Source organism: Rhinolophus hipposideros, assembly GCF_964194185.1.
Source record: "Rhinolophus hipposideros genome assembly, chromosome: 1".
In the NCBI taxonomy this organism is placed as follows: Eukaryota; Metazoa; Chordata; class Mammalia; order Chiroptera; family Rhinolophidae; genus Rhinolophus; species Rhinolophus hipposideros.
The window spans coordinates 40,895,551-40,917,450 of record NC_138047.1 but is presented as its reverse complement, the minus strand read 5'-3'; the positions used below and the strand labels follow the sequence as shown (position 1 = coordinate 40,917,450).

At 38.2% G+C, this 21,900-nt stretch overlaps 1 protein-coding gene across 1 annotated transcript in view; it reads right to left on the bottom strand.

Annotated features, from left to right (window-relative positions):
* The window catches only part of SPMAP2L (sperm microtubule associated protein 2 like), a 43,495-nt gene extending 21,595 nt beyond the window's left edge, over positions 1-21,900 (bottom strand). Inside the window, exons 1-3 of the mRNA XM_081061132.1 lie at positions 21,293-21,900; positions 8,846-8,879; positions 681-746 (exon numbers count right to left, since the gene is read on the bottom strand). Of these exons, the coding sequence (XP_080917258.1) occupies positions 681-746; positions 8,846-8,879; positions 21,293-21,725 (533 nt within the window). The 5' untranslated portion in view covers positions 21,726-21,900. The remainder of the gene's footprint in view (positions 1-680; positions 747-8,845; positions 8,880-21,292) is intronic.

Here is a 21,900-nt window from a genome sequence, read left to right as displayed (position 1 = left end):
TGTGGTTTTGCTCAATTTTTCCATAAACCTAAAACTGTTTTAAAAATAGAGTCTATTAAAAAAAAAATAGAGTCTATTAATTTTGTTTTTAAAAAGCAATAGTAGAGTAGAAGAAAACAACAACAGAAAAATGCAGGCTTTGCTTAAGAGCTCAAGAAGAAGAGGAGTTCTGTGGCCAACGGTGGAAGGACAATGGGTCGAGCAGGCTGCGGATCCAGAGAACAGGTGTGCTCCAGGGGGGCTTAGGGACGGCACTAACAGCGATTAGAAGCAGCCACCTGGAGGACAGACACACAAGTTGCAAAGGAGTATAGAATAACACCGTAGGATGGTGGTTCTCAGACCCGTCTGCCTTTGAGAATCATCTCAGGTGCTTTTAATAGTCATGAAATCCAGGCTGCACCCTGACCAAGTAAATCAGGATTTCTGGGGATGAGAACCAGGCATCCATTTTAAAGGTCTCCGGATGGTTCCAACTTGCGGACAAATTTGAGAACCACTGACCTAGGGTATTGCTTCCATGTGTTGGCTCAACTAAGGTGACAATATTGGTTCAGTGGATGCAGTTGAGCAAAGAGGCAGATGCACATGGAATGAGGGTTATTGGTCAGCTGAGAATACTTACCTGTTTGATGTAAGGAACACATCATCACAAACACACGTATATGATATTGCCTTACCTATCTGGCTTTCCCCATTGTTTTTTAGGCCTAGAAAGATCCTGCAGTCTCTTCCTAGAAAAAAAACTAACAAATACCAGCTGATTAATTCAAAGAGCATGCGTACCAAATATGGTTGCATTACATGACTCCTACTCAAAGAAATCCCATCTGAAGGGAGAAAAAAAAAACAAACCAGTGCCCTATTTGATGTGGTTTGAAGAGTCCTGAAAAGCTCAAAGTATTAAAAAATATCGTGGACCCCAAATTCTCACTTCTAGAATAATTAATATATAGTACATAATGAAACAAAGATAATAAATATGCAATAAAACCAAGATCATATTGTCTCCAGAAGATCACAGGTAAAATGCACACTTGTTAGTGCGAAAATCCCTCAATTTGCATATTAAGGTAATTTGTAAATGGCTTGATGACACTGGATTCTGAAGAGATTATACAGATGAAATTCAGGCAGAATGTGTGGCTTTGGGAAACCTATGAAATAAGCAAAATATATTTCTGGTCCCTCTCACCCCCGTTTCTTCCCTACTCTGCTCCCTTGGACCTTTCCTGATTGTTCTGAATCCACCTATAGAAAAGACTGTTCATGTTCCCCAAACATCCATGAGTTTCACTACATTTCCCAAGCTCCCTTGCAGTTGTCTGAAGCCATGTGCCTAGTTATGTCTAACTTCAGCAGAAGTGTCGAGTATCACTTCCAGGGCAATGTACTTGGGAGCTAGTATGTCACCTCTATTTCTCTCTTTCACTGTTGCAGTGACCCTGGAAGCCACATATTCTAGATGGCATAGCTACCAGATAGAGGGGTGCCAGCCAACTCACACTGGACTGTGGCATGAGGGAGAAATAGACTTTTATAGCATTAAGTCTTTGAGAGTTGTGTAGTTTGTTACTGTACCATTCCCTATCCTATGCAGACTAATACACCACCTGTATTACTGTAGTTCATATTATAATTATTTATGTACTTGCTTAAAGTTTAAGGGACCCAATAAATAACAACCCTTTTTTGCCCACCACAATTAAGAACTAACTGAAAAATAGGCACAGGAGTTAGATGAATAGAATAAAAATACTTTCTCTATTATTGATAAAACTATATTGAAGAGAACAGTGTGGATCCCTGACATGCCTGAAATGAACGTTTCCCCCTAGTGGCAAGTCTCCCCCTATAGAGACTGTTTGCTATGTGACAGAAAGCAGATCGCAAAGATCAATCACTGTAGATAGACAGGTCCCAAAGAGAGAGGGACCAGAAGGGGTCAGTTCTTTCTTCCAATTCCATCAAACAGATGTCACTTCCAACCCTTGGAGAGTCTAATTAAGGAATAAGGCAAGAGGCCAGGAGAATTACTCCAAGAAAGTGCTTCTATGTACAAAAAGGGAGGTGACCAGGAAAAGTATTTTCTCTCATACTTACCTGAACTCTTTTTCTTTTTTTAAGTTTCCTTTTATTAGTTTCAGGTGTGCAAAACAACTGATTAGACATTTACACCCCTCACAGAGTGATAACCCAGCCCCCTCCCAGTCTACTACCCCTTTGACATTGTATGTAACTGTTACTATACCATTGACTGTATTCCCTACGCTGTACTTTACACCCCGTGACCATACGTATACATTTAAGTATAGGTGACATTCAGTATTATTCTACATCAGCTTCAGGTGTACAGTGCAGTGGTCAGGCTTCTACATAATCTATGAGGTGATCTCCCCAATAAGTCCAGTACCCATCTGGCATCCTACATAGTCATTACAACATTATTGATTATATACCCCATACTGTATTTCACATCCCCATGATTATTTTGTAACTGCCAATTTGTACTTTCTAATCCCTTCACCTTTTCCTCCATCCCCCAATCCCCTTCCCATTTAGCAATCATCAGTTTGTTCTCTGTATCTCTGAGTCTGTTTCTGTTTTGTTTGTTCATTTATTCTGGTCTTTAGATTCCACATATAAGTGAGATCATATAGTATTTGTCTTTCTCCATCTGACTTATTTCACTTAGTGTAATATTCTCTAGGTCCATCCACGTTCTTGCAAATGATAAGATTTCATTCTTTTTATGGCAGAGTAAGACTCCATTGTATAAATGTACCAAAATTTCTTTACCCAATTGTCTATTGATGGGCATTTCATTTGTTTCCATATTTTGGTGAATAGTGCTGCAATAAACATCGGGGTGCATATATTTTTGCGAATTAGTGTTTTCAATTTCCTTGGATAAATACCCAGGAGTGGAATTGCTGACTCATAGGTATTTCTATTTTTAATTTTTTGAGGAACCTCCATATTGTTTTTCATAGTGGCCGCACCAATTTGCAATCCCACCAACAGTGCATGAGGGTTCCCTTTTCTCCACATTTTCGCCAACACTTCTTTGTGGATTTATTGATGATGGTCATTCTGACAGGTATGAGGTGGTATGTCATTGTGGTTTTCATTTGCATTTCTCTGATGATCAGTGACATGGAGCATCTTTTCATATGTATATTGGCCATCTGTATCTCCTCTTTGGAGAAATGTCTCTTCATGTCCTCTGCCCATTTTTTAATTGGATTGGGTTTTTTTTTGTGGTTTTTTTTTTTGGTGTTGAGTTGCATGAGATTTTTATAAGTTTTGGATATTAACCCTTTATCAGTTGTATCATTGTCAAATATCTTCTCCCATTTAGTAGGACAGCTTTTTATTTTGTTAATGGTTTCCTTTGCTGTGAAAAAACTTTGTAGTTTGATGTAGTCCCATTTGTTTATGTTCTCTGTTGCTTCGCTTGCCTGAGGGGATATATCAGTAAAAATATTACTAAGGGTAATGTCTGTAAGTTTACTTCCTGTATTTTCTTCTAGGAGTTTTATGGTTTCATAAAATTTAAGTTTCTTACATTTAAGTCTTTAATCCATTTTGATTTTATTCTTGTATATGGTGTAAGAAGGTGGTCCAGTTTCATTTTTTTGCACATATCTGTCCAATTTTCCCAGCACCATTTATTAAATAGCCTGTCTTTACCCCAATGTAAATTCTTTCTTCCTTTTTATCTGAGCTCTTTAATAGGGTCTACACTCTTTCTTATTTTTTACATTAGTTTCAGGTGTACAAAACAACGTAATAGTTAGACATTTACACCCCTCACAAAGTGATAACCCTCCTCCCTCCATCTACTACCCCTCTGACATCCTATGTAGCTGTTACAATTCCATTGACTTTATTCCTCATGCTGTACTCCACCTTGTGTGACTATATATATATTATATATATATTATATATATATATATATATATATATATAATTATAGTTGACATTCAGTGTTGTTCAGCTTCGGCTTCAGGTGTACAGCACAGTGGTCAGGCATCTACACCGTCTCCATGAGGTGGTCTCCCTAATAAGACAAGTGCCCATCAGATGCCCTACAAAATCTTTACGTTAGTGATTATATTCCCCAAATTGTCTTTCATGTCCCCGTGGCCATACTGTGGCTACCAATTTGGGGTCTACACTCTTTATGTTAGACTAAGCCCTGGCCCTGGTGTCAGGAAGGATTCAGACCTGACACAGCACATGTCGACTCTTACGTGAAGACATGGCCCTCCTCATTAAGTAGTTATTGATGCATCATGAAGCTCCTTTCAGAAAGTGGGAAGAGAAAAGGGGTGATTAATAGGAACCCCCGGGATGGCACAGCCTCAAAACTGAGTCATCCATCCTGAAGATCAAGCTCAAATTCTTCAATCAGATTATCTGTTTCCATGTTAGTTTCTGTTTATTTCACTTGCATTGCCCCTCAGCCTTCAGGAATGACTTCGTTGCCCCTTAACACCTTACCTTAGCTGTCCTAGGGGAGTAATGCAAGTAAGGATTCTGTGCACACAACCAGGCCACAGTGTTTAAGGGGGTGCAGCTCCCCTGGGGCCAGTGTGGTGGGGGTAGCAATCAATCTAGGGGACATGGAACACTTGGTCCAACAATGATTCTCATCTAAGAAATTATTACTTCAGTACTAACATTGGAGATTCTAGAGTGTTTTTTTAATTTTCTATTTTAAAACATTTATTTGTACTAATGTTTAGATACAGGAATGAGAGAGGGGGAGAGAGAGAGAGAGAAAGGGAGAAAGAATGGGTTTATTATTTTTAAATGAAGTGCTATTTTTTTTAATCCCTGTTAAAGTGATATAATTATCTGAGCTTTAGGTCATTTGTTCAGTAAATATTTATTGAGCACTTACTATGTACCAAGTAGTGTTCTAAGGCTGAGAGTACACTGGTGAATAACTAGACAAAAATCCTTGCCCTCATGTCAGGACAGAAAGACAATAAATGGAATCATACGGTGTTTGTCTATCTCTGCTGAGTTATTTCACACAGCATAATACCCTCTAAGTCCATCTATGTTGTTGCAGATGGCAAGATTTCATTTTTTTTAAAATTTCTTATGGCTGAGTAATGTTCCATTGTACATAGTACCACTTCTTTACCCATTTATCTACTGATGGACACTTAGGCTGCTTCCATACCTTGGCTATTGTAAATAATGTTGCAATGAACATATAAATGCCTACGTCTTTTTGAATACCATGTGATTTCACTTCTATGTGGAATCTAAAAGAAATGAATAAAAAAACATAAGCAAACTCATAGATACAGAGACGATGGTTGCCATATGGGAGTTTGGCAGGATGGGTGAAGGGGGGAAGGGATTAAGAGGTACAAATTGGTAGTTACAAAATCATCATAGGAATGTAAAGTATAACATAGGGGACATAGTTAATAATATTGTAATAACATGTATAGTGATGGCTGGGCACTAGGTTTATTGGGGTGATCACTTCGTAAGTTATATAAATGTCCAAATCACTGTTGTACACATGAAACTAATATAATGTATGTCAACTATAATTGAAAAATAAAAAATATTTTAAAAAAGAAGACAATAAATGAAATGAAATAAATACAGAGTATATTAGATGGTAACGAGCTATAAAGAAAAATGCAACAAGTAAAGGGTACAAGGAATATGTGTTAGGGAAAGGGTGGCAATTTTAAACAGAGTGGTCAAAAAAAGCATTACTGGTCAATTTATCTTTGAACAATGAGTACATATACAAAATTTCCAGGGAAATATCACCCCCTTCCAACAGAAATAGCAAGTGTAAAGAAGTATACCTATATGTTTGAAAAATAACAGGAGACCAGTGTGCATAGCTTCATCTATAAATGAAAATAACTGCATCCACTTCAAAGGGTTGTGTGCCTGTAGCACATTCTAACCTTGGAGTAGGTACTCCATAATGTTAGTTCCTTTTTCCTTTCTCACGTGCAGCACCTACTACAATAGCTTGTATGTAGTAAATGCTTAGTAAATACTAATTGATTTGAACTATTTGTTTAAAATATAAACTTAGTTTAAGTGTCTTATAAGGGAAAATCATGGAACTATCAGTAAACCAGATGAAGTGATACATTTAATATTGTTTAAGTTGTTTTACTGCTCAAGGAAGTTGCTAGGTAAAATACAGGTTTGAAGACAGGAAGAAGGGTACTTCACCTCCACACCCTTTCCCCCTTACATCATCTGGACTCTTCTAACTGCCCCCTTTCCAATTGCAACTAGTCTATCTGCATTTTTATCCCTGAGGACTCTGCTGCTTAATTCAAGAGTTCCCAGCCTAAAGTTTCCAAATTCTTAAGGGATCTATGAAGATAATAATAGGAGGCCACAACCTTTAGAATATTTCAAAAAGTCAAATGAAATCCTAGGCCACCCACAGTCAAGCTATAGAGGCTACCCAAGATACCAAATTTGTTTCTGAAGTATATCGTCGCCATATGTTACTTCATGCTGACAGGAGACAGATTAATAGCTGTTGGTGTCCTTGATTATAAAACGAATGAACAAATGTCATTGTTTTGTGAACAACAACAACAAAATCTTTCAAAACCTGAGATTGCGGTAGTGGGTATAGGTAACCAAAAGATCCTTTGGTTGTGAAACAGTTGGGATTTGCTGTGTAACGGATAGGATGCTACCCCCAGCAATGACTGTTAATATCTAGAAACAATAAAGATACTGTCCATTGCCAGGAAAAAAAATCTGCATCCTGTTCAATAGAAGAATGGCTTTACCACGCAAGTACTGCATGAACCCTGCTGAGAGCCTGAGCCAGCTTTCCAGGGAGGGTGGCTAGGTGGAGGAGAAAGAAAGCCATAGTGTAGACAAAACATCTTATTATATATTAATCCTTTCTAGTAAGTTAGATTGTGGTTTCCATCATCACCTCCAAGCCAAGGATTCCCTCATGACCTTTTCTTCACCAGCTAAATAATGTTTTTTAATGTATGATTTTATACTAGACCATTGAAAGTTTCCTAGTTTATTCCTCTAGGTACTTAAATTGGGTTGTTATTTCAATTGGAAATAATCTAATTAACATTTGCTGATTCTGTGTGGAGCTCTAACACCTTCCCTTTTCATTCACTTATTGCGCATTATGTCACCATAGCTACATGTCCAACCTATATCTCTATCTTACACAGGTTTCCTTTCTCTCTTGGGTATTGCATTACCTCACAATGTCTAGTCATGATCCTGTGCAAATACAAAAGAGTGTGGTTGAAGGATTTAACTCTTGAAGGTAGAATTTAAAAAATGAGGATTACATTGCTGTCCTATGTTTTCATTGATGATTTAGTCTCCTATAGTTTGCCTATAGCTAAGAGAGTTTTTGAAATCTAACTTGGGTGCAGAGCAATAAATATACATTTGTAAGGCAACAATTATGGAAATGATTTCAGGTCTGAATTGATGGAGTAATTCAAATAACTCTTTCAGCCAAATATTCTTTTACATTTAACTATTTTGCTTATTCAAAAAATATTTTATTTCTTAACAATCAGGCCCAGAACATTTGTTTGACAAGAATTTTTTAGAGTGTGGGGACAGGGATAGATAACAGGGCACCATTTCCTCATAGAATCAAACCAAGTTAACAACCAAACAGAAGCAAGAAGTAGTATAACAACTACAACAACAACAAAAAAGACTCCTCGCAGTCTTTTTTTTTTTTTTTTAAGTATGACGCTTACTAGGTTTAAACTATTTCACTGTCTATTTAGCCATAGGAGAGTTTGCTCACTCAGCATACATTTATTTGAAGTAATGTCATATTTTAAGTGGACACTCAGTAATACTCAGTAAAATGTTAATTCTACCAGGTCATCTACTCAGCTACCATACAGCCTTCGGACAGTGAATATTATTTTCTCTCAGTAAAATCAATTTCATTATATATGCACTATCAACTTCTCAGGATTCTTGTGAGAAAAAAAAATTTTAACTGCAAAGCATTACATAAAAATAAAGTAGCAATATATACTACCTGAAAGAAGGAAAAAAAAACAAACTAGAAAGCATAATACACAGGAAATGCAAAGTAAGTCTAAATAATAATAAATATACATGTTAAATAATAACAATAAATATGAATGGTTTTAACCCACTTATTAAAAGAATGGATACTAATAAAACCTGGTATTATTTGTCATCTATATGAACAAATGATATGAGTCCTTGGTATTTCTCTTTAATGATTCTATTCTGTTACCTCTTCTAACTATATCTTAGCCAAATCAAGAGTAAATATCTATTTTCAGAAGGCATTATTTTGTATATTGTATGTAAACACACACACACACACACACACACACACTTCTTTTGTATAGAGAGGGAACTTTCTTGAAATTTCATTAGCTTGAATTAGAGGCAAGGGGGATTGGGATACATTGACCTGGAGATTCACAAAAATCTATGACAGGAGATCGTCAATGCAGAATCCCAAGGTTCAGTCCTAGTATGTAACACCTAGGCAAACAAGTAAAACACTGAGTGAATATAAGGAGAGTTCTCCTACATCTCAATCTTCCTACCCTTCTCACTTTTTAATCACTTTCTCTCACTTCTTTCCTTTCCCCACAGGAGTTGTCATTAGAAAAGGGCCTATGACAAAGGGAAAGCACAGGATTCTTCTCAAAACCCCCAAGATAGGCTGTCACTTTATATGCCCCAGATTGAGTCTGCCCCATCCAGAGAGGTTGGCCCACTAGTTAAAGTTTACCTTTAACTACCTATAGTTATAGGTAGAGTAGTACTATACCTATAGTCTTACCAACAATTTCTTACAAAGTCACAGGGACCAGGACCTGCAAAAAGAAAAGTAAAAGCAAAAATTAAATTCTGTAAGATTCAAAGATATGATAAAGGTAGCATCACAAATCAATGGAGAAAGGAGCTAGGAAAAATAACTATTTAGGGGAATGACCAAATTAAATCAAATATGTCACACCATGTACCAAAATAAACCACAGGTAAACTGAGGAGTTAAATATATTTTTAATTGAATTACAGCAAAAATAAGAGAATATCTACTTAATCAATGAGTTAAAGGTGACAAAAGATATAGAGGAAAAATATAAATAGATTAAAGTATTTAAAACTTCAAACTTCTGTGTGTCACAAGTTAAAACTTGAAGAGGAAATAAAAATTTGGAAAAATGTTTGGAAACAAATATGATAAAGGTTTAATAGTCTTAATATTTGAAGAGTGTAAAAGTATAGATGAATAAGAAAAACACTAAGGTAGGTATCAAAAGTTAAATGGACAAAGGATAGCAACTGAGTTCATATATGAATACCATATAAAAGGCTCGTAAATATAAGAAAAAGTTCAAACTTGCTTGTAATCAAAACGAGGCAAATAAAAATGAGGTATTTTGTAAACTATCAAATGAGCAAACACTTTTTGCAAAAAATGATGCTGGAAGAGTAAGATGAGATGAGTACTTTTATGTACTGTGGGTGAAAATTTAAATTAGTACACTTTATGAAAAATAGTTTGGCAATATAAGACAGCAATGCTTATATTCCTTAATACAATTCTACTTCTAGAAATGTACCCTAAAGAAATAATTCCACGTGTTGGAAGACTTATGCACAAAAATGTTCATCTTTAACAGTGGAAAACTGGGTACAACTGAAAGGTCTCAAACAGAAGAAATGGTTAAGCAAATTAAAAATTATGTTTAGAAGGAGTTTTTTTTTTAATTTGGGAAAATGTAGGAGATCATACAGGCCAACTTATCCAAATGCCTATTATAACAGGCCTCATAATGACAGATTGTTCCTGACAGTTTCTTCTCAAGAGTTTTTAATCATATCTGAGAGTTTTGAAATATTTTATACCCTCCGGAGTGTTTTGGGTAAAGGAAAGATGGCTGTGCTCTGGCATCAGATAGACATGGCTCGAACCCCAGTTTTGTTATTTATTCAGTTGTACAATCTTGAGCAAATTATTTAACCTTTCTGTGACTCAGTTTCCCCTTCTCAAGTAGGTAGGTATCTGTAAAGATAGTGATATATCTGTAAAACACCTTGCATATAGAAGATGCAAATAGTATATGAATGATTGCATTACAATTAGTCATTACAACTTCAGTGTATCAATGGCTTCAATTGAGTGCTATAGGAAACAGCCATCAGGTTTCTCCTATGGGCAACAAGGATGGAATCAGACCACCTGGAACCAAATCCTGGCTGTAACCTCTGATCTTGGGCAAATTTACTGAGTAATCTGTGCCTTAGTTTTCTCACGGTCTTACCTCAAAAGGTTGTGTGAAAGTTAAATAAGACAATACATGGAAAGCACTCTGCATAGTGCCCCAAACATAGGACATACACAATACATGCTATTATTAATCCTAGAAATTCAAGAATTAAGATTCTGCTTAAATTTTTATGAAGAAGAAAACATTTGTTTACGTAACTGTTAAGTTTAAGCAATTGTTAAGGAAGCATTGACTACTAAGGGTTCCAACTATGAAAGTTAGTGAAATGAGAAATTGATTGTAAACACGTACTCATATGTATTTTCATTGGTTTATTTATGTATTTATACCCTCCCACCATTTCTAAAAAATATTTGTTTGCTTACATAAACACATACACTACAATAGGGTATTATCTGTTTTAAGATGAAAAATTCAAAGACAGAAGTAGAAAAATAGTGGAGGGAGGAGGGAAAGAAAAATAAAATGAAACAAAGAAAAATGTATAATAAAGCCCAGTACAGTTGTATCTGAGCATTCTATTATTGAAAGCAAAAATCACCAACTTTCCCTAATATTGAAATCTGAAAGAAATTTCTTGTGAAATCTCAGTCATGTTATACAGGCATAAAATAAATTATCAGACTTGATAGTGGAAAGGTGAAGAGAATCCTATTTTCTTACTTTTTTTCCTTTTTCAAACTTTACTCGATATATATCTCATAAAACCAAGTTAAATTTAAAAAATAAGAAGAAAGTTTCCAGTAAAGTACCAAAAATGACTGAATATAAGTCAAAATTTTCCCCAAAAATTATTCCTCAGAAAAAAGGAGGTTACCTTCTGTACAAGTTCTTACAAGAACCCATATTATGAGGCACTTTCTCAATTACTTGATTTTCCCAACAAAGAGCTAGTCAAGGAAAACATATTAGCTTGAATCAAATTTTAAAAAATGCTAGAATAAAATAATTATAGAGCTCTCCCTACAAAAATTAGTATTTAAGTAGAGGAGAGAGGTGAAAAAAATTATAACAGGTTTAGTAATTATGGGGGATATGATCGTATAATCCCAAGTGTTGGATGTTGCTGTAAACAAGCTTTGGACATCATTTCAAAAAGCAAAAAAGAAATACAAAACAAAAAAAATGATTGTATTGTGAAGATAAAAGTACACATACGGCATGAAATTTTTTTAACAAGTACTTACTGTTATATTACATGAATGGGTTCTGATGGCTTGTAACATAATTTCCAGTGACAGCATCAAACGTAGGTTCAAAAGAGGCCCTAGCTTACCCCTAATAAAATAATGGAATCTAGGCAATGAATGAGACTGCCTGCTAAAGTCACGTGATGAAAGTTGGATGGGGAACTTTATAATAGAGGGATCAAGCTGACCTAACCTGAACCCACTCATCAATCTTAGAACCACTACAAATGGGAGAGCCAGACAACATGTGCCTCGAATCGTGATGTAAAAAGAAATGCACACACCACCTATGAAAAATTCTTGTCCTAAACGATTTACGCTGAAGCTAAGCAAGACTTCTTTTAATCTATATAGTTTGCAAGAAATAGAGGAGCTAGAAGAACAACTTAAAGACATCATGAAGAACAAATCAAATTCAGAATATGGGATATTTTACCCAATTTTTCTAACGAACAAATGGTGTTTTAAAAAGGAAGAGAAGATAAAGGTTAGTGATGAAGAATAAGAGACATAACTCTGAAATGCAACGTGTGGCCCTTGTTGGATGCCTTATTCAAATAAACCAACTGTAAAAAATACATTTTGAGACAATCAGGGAAACTTAAGTATTTAGTAAAATAAATAACAGGAAGAAGCCCCGAAAGGATTTTGAGCAAAATGATGAATAGCATCTCCCTCTAAGAGATAATCCGAACACATGGCTCTGTCATGCCCTTTACGTGTTTGTATTTTATTCTATAGCTCATCACTACATTCCTCATTTTGCCTTGTCTCCAGCTAAAAATGGGATGACGGAGCCTGTGCTCCAAGGATGGAGAAGGCTGCCATCTGCTGGGAGACAGCATGATGGGAAAGCTGCTGGTCCCCGATGGTGATAAGGCTCTCCCGCACTGGGAGTTCCCTTGCAAGTGGAAATTAAAGGATTTTTACCTACAGCTTTTCAAACCTAGTTGTGTTTTGACATCAACTCCGTTGACTTTATTATGTCATCGTTGCTTAGTCTTTGTTATACAAATAAAAATATTTTCTTTGTATTTAAAGAAAGAAATAAAGCGTTTTGTAACATGATAGGAATATCAAAGTGTAACTCTTCTCCCCCTGGCCCTCTGCCCTGCCTCCTAAAGAGCCTCCAGTCCTGGGTTGTACCGAATGGGGTTCCGCTGACCTACAAAAAAAAGGCAGGGAGCACCTCTCAGAACAGATCTAGGGGCCACAGGAGGAGAGGGTAAAAGAGAAGCAAGCCGGGACTTGAAATAGGAAAGGGATTTGCGGGGAGTAACTGTCAGGGTGTCAGGGCCTGGGGAAGGAAAGTGCCCAAAGAACGTTGTTAGCAGGGTTTGCTCTGTGTTAGACGGTATGATTTCCTTGAAGACACTTCAGTAAGACCTGCGTTCCTTTTCGAGGTTTTTTGAAGTAAAACGCATTGTTTTAGGTGCACTATTGTTTGGAAGGCTGGTCGTAAAGCAGCCCAGTTCTATATTGGGTACGACATGTAAACAAACATTAGGATGGTCTTCGATAGGATATATTCCGCTGTATGATGGGATACTATTATACTATTTATTGTCGCTCGCTCCTGTCCTAGACATAGCTGCCTAGCACTGCGCTCTCCACAGCCTTAGTTCAGCGTCCCACGGGCAAGAGATGGGAGAGTGAGGGGAAGGGTTTTGCATGTGGCTGAGAAGTCAGAGGCAGGAAAGGGCAAGCCCTTCCTTCTGGTTAAACAACAAACTAAACCTCAAAAATACCACATCCTCAAGCTAACTATTAAGCTGTGCCTCCTGTTACACCCTGGAGTAGGCACCTTTGTGCCTTTTTTCTTTTTTTTTTTTAATTTCAAATCTATTTTTCATTTTTATTTTCATCCGATTTCATCTGTATGAAGATGGCACTGGTAACTGGGTAGCCACTAAGAAAGGTGGATTTATGACTCACACCGTACAACAGGATAAATTCCAAACAGATCCAAGATTTAAATATTGAAAAAAATATCATGAAAGAGTACACATGCGTGAAGTCCTTCATAACCTAGAAGTAGAAAAAGGCCTTTCTAATTCTGATTCAATAAGAAGCCATAGAAGAAATAATTGATACATTTTACTATAAAATGTTTTTATAGTAAAACAACAACAAAAAGATAAGCAAAAACAAAGAGACCACTAACCAAGTGGAAAAATATGTCATCATATCCCAGACAAAGGGGAAATCTCCCTGTAAATAAGAAAAAAACCTAGCAAGTCAAAAGGAAAACAGTCAAAGGGCATGAAAAAATGTATATTGAAAAAGATGCTTAATATCACTTATATGATAAGATAAATGCAAATTAAAACTTAGATGAAAAACTAGTAGTATGTCAGTCATTAGATTTTCAAAAAGCCAAAAGTTTGACCACACACTCCAATGGTGAGGTTACAAAGAATTAGAAACTAATAAAAACCAGAAACTTCAGTTGCTGGTGAGCATACAAAATTAACTCCCATGGAGGTCAGTTTTGCTAAATTGAAGTTATGAATGCATTTACCCTCTGGTAATCCCACTTCTGGAAATTTGTTCTACAGAGATACGGGCACGTGTACTAAGTGACATGATGTATAGGTTTACCTACTATGGCGTTGCTTGTTATAGCAACATCCTAGAAACAAACAAGAGGTATTAAATCCGGAGTGGGACAATTATATAATGGAACATGAGGCAACTGTTGTTTTTAAAAAGGAGGGAACTCAGTATATGTTTATGTAGAAAGATATACTGTCAAATGGAAAGAGTGAAGAACAGTAGAGTGTATGCTACTACACTTTGAGTAAGAAAGGGGGATCACACATAAGCTTGTACAATAGTTTCTTGTATTTATATAAAGATACATAGAAGCTAATAAAAGCGATTTCCCGTAAAAGGCAAGAGAGGGGACAGGGTGGGAACTGAGACATTTCCCTGTAGTCTTTTAATATTGTTTTGATTTTTCAATCATGTGAATGTCTTATAAATTACAAAAAGTTTTTAACTTTTAAAAAATTTCACTCAATATGATTTCTCTCCCTACTCCCAAACTTGCCTGAGGTTCTATTTCTTTTACATCACTTTCCTAATTCCTTATAAATCCAGATTAAGTACTCTGGACTCTGTATAGTTGAGATTAAATATTTAGGCTCTATTTCAGCCTATTTCAGGTAAGTAGCTTTAACGAGTACTTTGGGTATATATATATTTTTCTTAGCCTTTCTTCCCTTTAAAAAAAAAAAAAGGTTGGTATTCCCATTTAACTCAGAAAAATGAAGTAAATGTCCTGTCAGGTACCCCAGTCCACTTCACTTCATATGCAGTGGATGTGTTAATGGTATGGAAGTGTTCAGCCGCCCCCACCACACTGACAGCCCTTGCAGGATGGGATCTATGTCTTCCTCACCTACAGCTCAGGGTCTACAACCTGAACATAGTAAGTGCTCAACAAAATCTAACAGTGACAGTGATGAAGAGGTGATGGATGATACAGTAGTAAGGTGATAGAATGATGGGACCTATTCTATAATATAAATGTTTAAAACTTGCACACAACCAAACTGCCATGTCTCAGTCGCCTTTACACTCCTAGAGGACACAGAAGAGTGCCTTAGTAGATGCTCAGAAAATGTTTGTTGGGTAAAGGAATCTTTATTGAGTGAGCAGAGGCCTGGTGACATGATGACTAAATATTGTTTCATGTTCACACTGTTTTATGTAAATATTATATAAATGCGCTTGATGTTTATTTGAGTTTTACTAAGGGAATTAACATAAAGGCTACAGTGTTTGGAATTTTTAACAAGGAAAATCTAGGAGACAAAATTGGGACGATAGGAAGCTTTCAAGTGGTGTTTTCTAAAACAGAGTCTGAAAACTTTTGAGAGAGCGTCTCATCATCAAGCTACTTCAGGGGGATGGCATGACAGAGAAGGCCCTCCAAATGGTAGGCTTTCCCACCTTTTAAAAATATGACCTCAGAAATTAACCATGAGCTGATCGTGGAAAAACAAAATGCATGTAGAGAGAGGAAACCACACATGCAGATTCTGAAGCAGGGGGAAGTATGGGATTGGCTTGTTAGAGGAACAGAAAAGAAGCCAGTTATGGGTGGGGCCAAGTGAGCAGAAGAGCAAGTAGTGAAAAGTGAAGTCAAAGAGCTCTAGAGACCTCTGCAAAAAGGTTAGGTTTATCCTGACAGCAGTGGCAAGCCATAGGAAGGACTATCCAGTGAGGGAAAGATGTGATCTGATTCAGGTTTTTTTTTGTGTGTTTTTTTTTAATAATTAAGAATGAGCAATCTGGAAAACCCCATTTATTTTTAAATCTCCACATTCTATTTTTACTAATGATGTAGGAAAAATCATTATACCGTATTATAAAATTTGTTTGGCTTTACAAAAAAGGCTTGCTTTTGGAAAAAGCATCTTCATAGCCCAAATTGCTTTGCATTTGGTTGCATTAGAAGCCAAACCATTGTTAGCCAACAGGTAATCAATAAATGAAAGGAAACAGATAAAGATGCAGCTCTTCTATGGCTTTTTTACTGCTTTCCCATTCTAGTAATTTGGTCCATATCATGCTCTTTTTGACACATCCACTTTTTTAGTCATTTCTTTGTTTAGAATTCTGTGGACTTTCTCATTGCTTTTGTTTTTTTTCTCAGACTTAATAATTATATATTTATTATATACAATTATATATTTGTCATAATTTTCATAGATAATTATATAAAATATACTTACATATATTTATGATTATATATTTTACATGTAATTATATACATATGCTTATTTATCGTATTTATAATTTTTCAGCAGTTACATGTTCATTTCACTGCGGAGAGGGTCTATTATGCTCCTCACACTGCCATTCCAGAAGTCGATCAGATTGATGTCTTTTTGTTTTTTTTTACTTAGAAGTTCATCATTTATATCCCTCACACTGTGGACCCCCCTCCCCCCGATTCAGCTTTTAAAATAACCGGTCTGGCTGCAATAGCAAAGAGACTGCAGGGGACAAGAGTAGAAGCCGGGAGACTGCTCAGAAAGCTAATGTAGAAATCCAGGTCGTAATCGGTTGTAATGAGACACGACCCTAATTGGGGTGAGGTTGTTAACAGGGGAAATGAATAAATTCAGGAAATGTTCTGGAAAGAAAAGCACAGAACTTGTATTGGATGCATTGGATTTGAGGGTGAAGAAAGAGGAATCAGGGAGAAATAGCAGAATTTTTTTTTTCAGCTTAAGTAATTGGATGCTATTTTCTGCAAGCATCCCCTTGGAAGACTGAGGAAGAAATAAGAATGGAAGAAAAATCAAGACTTCTATCTCAAAACACATTATATTTGAGAGGCCTGTGGTATCTCCACATGGAGATGTCCCGTAGGCCGTTGAGTATATGAGTGTAGGACTCAGAAGCAAGAGTAGAGCTAGAATATATAAGTTTAGGAGGCAGCAGCACAGAGATGCTATTTAAAGCCATGAGTATAGATATGACCACCTTAGGGGGGAAAAGTGTAAAAAGAAAAGAAAAAGAGGCAGAATTCAGCTCTTCAGAGTTCAGGAGAACAGAGAGGACTCAGCAAGTGAGGGGAAGAAGCAACAGCCAGTCAGGTAGATGATAAACTGGGAGAATGTGGTGTCATAGAGGCCAAGGGAAAGTAGGTATATGTTTCAAGAAGGTCCATTGTATCAAATGCTACCAAGAGGTCACATGAGACAGTGATACTAACACTAATATAATGGCTAATATCTACTGAGCACTTATCACATATCACAATCTGCTCTAAATGGTTTACAAATAGTAACGCATTTAATCTTTACAACCCTAAGGTAGAGAAGAAACCACTGGATTTGGTGACATAGAGGCTGAATGAAGAAATCTTTTACTCAATAATAATTGCTAAGTCCTGACTTGTTCCAGTCACTGTTTGAAGCATTCAGGATGAAACAGTGGAGAAGACAAAGGTCCTGCCCTCTGAGAGCTTACTGTATACAGTAAACTCAAAAACAGACATGTAATACAATCAATTAGATGAGCTTTAAAGAACATGATCAGGCCAAAGAGTGTTCTTTTTGACAGAGTGATCTGGTACACCTTTATAAGGAGGTGACAAATACTTGAGGGAAGAGTATTTTGGCAGAGGGAAAAGCAAGTGAAATGCTTGTGAGGTAGGCTGATGGAAGCCCACGTGGCTGGAGAGCTGCGATGGTAGCTGCGATGGTCCTTCCTATGGCACTGCCACTGCTGCCATGAGGTTGGGGAGGTAGGCAGGGGCCAGGTCACGTGGGGGCCTTGTAGGCCTGCCAAGGACTTTAGACTACAAACTATGTGAGATGAGAACACCCTCTGGAGCGTTGAGAGCAGGAGAGTTGAACATACTTTATGTGCTAAGGGGTCCCTGTGACTATATGAATGATGAACTGGGGGCCAGGGTGTGAAATGGGGCAAGAGTGGAAGCTATTATAAGTGTACCAAGCAAAGGATGATAGTGGCTTACAAAGATGATGAAGGTTTAGATGTTAAGAAATAGCCAGAGTCGTAATATATTTCAAAATTAGGGTTTGCTAATGGTTTGGAGACAGGGTGTAAGAAAAAAAAACAAGTGTCAAGAATGACTTCAAGTCTTTTGAACTGAGGATTTGGATAAATGAATGGTGGTGACATTTGCTGAAATGGGGACCAACGAGAGTAGAACACATTTGGGTGCGGAAGTAAGAGTTCACCTAGAGACACATAAATTTTACATGCCTACTAGATATTCAGGTAGGGATATTTAATAGATAGTTGGTTACAAAACTCTGGAACTTAAGGGAGAACTTCAGGCTATAGACAATTTGGGAAGTTAACAGCATACAATTAAAGCCATGGAACTGATGAACATCAACCAGGGAACAAAGAAAGTTCTAAAGAATCTGAGAGAACTGAGCCATCACTCACATCAACTTAGAGGCTGAAAAGAGAAGTAGGAGCTAGAAAAGGAAAATGAGTCAGGAACAATTGATGAGGTAGGATGACAATGATGTCCCAATAGTCAAGTGAAGAAAGACTTTCAGGAAAGGAGTGTGTCAAATGAGTAAGATGAGGGTGAAGAATTAACCATTGAATTTGGCAAGACAGAGGTCATTGTGACCTCAACAAGAGCAACTTCAGCTAAGTAGAGGAGATGAAAGCTTCAGTGGGTTCTTAAGAGAATGGGAAGAACAAATATGAAGATAATGACTTATAGACAACTATTTTGAGGACATTTTATAGACAAATAGTTGCTCCATTTAGTTGCTCCATTTTCTATAAAACGGAGCAGAGAAGCAGGAGAGGTACCTGAAGGGGTACATGGAGTTAAGGGATATTTTGTTTGTTTGTTTGTTTGTTTGTTATCGCTGCATTGCTGCATGTTCATGTACTGATGGGAATGATCACTAGAGAGTGGAATAAAATGATGCAGTAGAAAGAGGGTTAATTTTTAAGAGCAAAGAGGTTAAAGTTAGATGGGATGAGATCCAACATACAGGTTCAAAGAATGGCCTTTAATAGGAACAAGGACAGTTTGTTCATTATTAATAGGAGAAACAGTAGATCACACACATACACACACACACACACACACACACACACACACACAAAGAGAGAGATGCAAGTAGTTTTGTAGCTTCCATGTTGGAAAATGAGTTGACTAAGGAAATTTAGTATGATTGCTAAGCAGCACTGAGAGCCCACTTGAAGTTCAAGGTTGTGAATTTAAGAATCAGTCAATATGGTTGTTTGTTTTTCTCTTGTTATCATCTGTTTTTTAAGTGCAGACAAGAAGTGGGTTTACTAGGCAAGAAAGATAGAGGGAGAGGCAAGGGTATTAAGGATATTTGCAAGGGAGTAATTCCATTGGTGGACCACGGACTATAAAGTGAGGGAGAAGATACAGAAGGACATAAGGTAGTGATATATAGTGAAAGGTTAATAGCATCAGTGAGTTAGAGGTCCCTTTGAGGCTGAAGAATTGATACAGGGGGTACAAGGAGGAGTGAGTGAGCTGGAAAAATAGATCATGGTTAGAGATTAGAGTGTTTGAAATAGAGATTTTAGAAGTGGTACAGTAATTGACGTTATCAAAGGCGAGCATGGTGGGTGCCAAAGATGGGGTGGACAAGATCATTCAAAGTGAGGAAGTCAAAGAACTGAAAAGCCAAGTGGATCATACATATGGATACAGAAATCTCCATGCGTAATGGCAGGGCTGGTGATGGAGAGAAAGGCCTTAAACTGGAGTAATTTCAATGGAATGCAGGGAAAAGAAGCCTAAGTAGGAGAAAGGAGAGAATGATAGATGAGAAAATGGAGTTAGTGATTATAGACAACTCTTTGATAAGTTCTGCAGTGAAGGAGAACAGAAAAATAGTGGTGATGGTGGGAGAAGGAGGGGTCTGAAGAAGACATAGGGTCAAGGGTTATTTCAAAATGGAAGATTCTAGAGTGCATGTGTATGCTCATGGGACTGATTCATTAGAAAGGGAGAAATTGATGCTGTAGGAGAGAGAAGGGATAACTGCAGGAACAAAGTTCTTTGGAGATGAGTGGAATCCAAAGCACAAGTGGAGGATTTTGCTTTTCATAGAAAGAGGCACCATTCTTCCCTGAAATATGAGAAAAGACAGGCTCTATGGGTGCAAATTCAGATAAGGCAATAGACTAGTGGGAAGAGAATAAGGAAGTTCATGACTGATTGCTTCTATTTTCTCAATAAAGTGTGAGGCAAAAAAATCTTCAGCTGTTTGGGGGTTAAAGGTATGAAGTTTGGAGGAAGTTAAAGAAAGCATTTAGTCATGTTCTCAGAAATAGGGGAACTAGTTAGGTGAATAAAGTGGGCTTGCTAGGCAGTGCCAAGTGACCGACTGAGATGTGTGGTTGTGAAACTGAAATAAAAGCAGTCAGTATGATTGTGTGATTTTGTGCAGTAGGAGTCAGCTGCTCAAGCGGCACAAGGTGGGTAGTTCCATTTAACCAGGGTTGCAGTTTTGCTGGGGGAAGTATGGCGGTTAGCCAAAGAGCCAATGGGGTGGTGGAAGGTGAGCAACTGAAATGATAGACCATAGAATTGAGTGTAATAAAGAGGAGTCAAGGAGAACATTAGGGTCAGCCAAGGGGTTGGAAGCTGATGTGGACAAATAATTATTTGGGGGTCATCGATGAGGGGTCAGAAGTGAACAGGGGCAGTCAGAGCAAAGGAGGTGCATACTCAAGTCCCATCAGCCCTGTTACCCTGCGACCCTGGTGAGGACTAAGCATGTCGGAAGCACGTAATAAATGTAAATGAATACTTGCTCAATGAGTGTTTTGCTGCTACAACTTGAACAATAGCTAGCATTTCTTGAGTGCCACCATGTGCCAAACACTGACCAAAATATCTCCCCTTCAAGGATCTCTCCCTTTAATTGGGGAGAAAGATGACGGTGAAATACAAAATCTTAAGTGCTGTAATAGAGGTGACGTTCAAAGTGGCAACCCAGAGGAATGCAGTGACGCCCTACAGAGAAGAATGAAGAAGGGCTTCAAAAAGAAGTGACAGTGGATAATCAAGGACAGAGAGGTCACTGGGTGGAGAGAGGAGAGAGTGAAGAGATTCAATTTCTCTCATTACTAGAATCTCAGTTTCCCATCAGACTCCCTTGAGGTCCAAAGACAGTAGATGACACAGGCGTTACCTTCCTTTAAGACAAAGTGAACTCTTGCATGCAAACCTTCACATTAGGTCCCCAGTTTTAGGTGGAGCGGGGTTACTCGGTGCCTCGGAGGGGCCCCAACACCTACCGCTCAGGGAACACAGAGGAATCCGTGGCAGGAACCTGGTCATCAGAGATGGGGAGAGGATCGCGGCGTTGGGAAGCAGCTTGGCTTTGCGGGCCTTGTGGGGAGCACGGGGCACCTGGGGCTCACGCGACGCGTGAAGCTTGTGGGGCTCGCGGGGGGCTTGGGGCTCGTAGGGTGCGTAGGGCTCCTGGGGCGTATGAGTGCGGGGCTCGGAGGGTGTGTAGGGCTCATAGGCTTCGTGGAGCTCCGGGATTCCCTCGCACTCGTCTCGCTGGCCTTGTTCTTCCGCGTCCTCAGGCTCCTCCTCTGGCTTGTGCACGTTGAAGATCCTGACGACCAAGGGCTTGTGGAGGGCTTCGGGGTAAGCGGATCTTTCTGTCGTGTCGTGAAAATCGGACAGCAGGGATGAACCCCCAAACTCTTGGCTCTCCATGGGTGCCCGGAAAACTCCGGCTGCGGGGGGCGCCGACCCTCGCTGCGGGCCGCCCGGGAGCTAGTGGCCTTCTGCGCGCTGGGAGGGGATGGAGGGTCCCCGGCACCGGCTCCAGCCCGCCCTCTGCCCCGCGGGACACAGCCCGGGCGGGACAAGCCCCGCCCCGGCCCCCTCC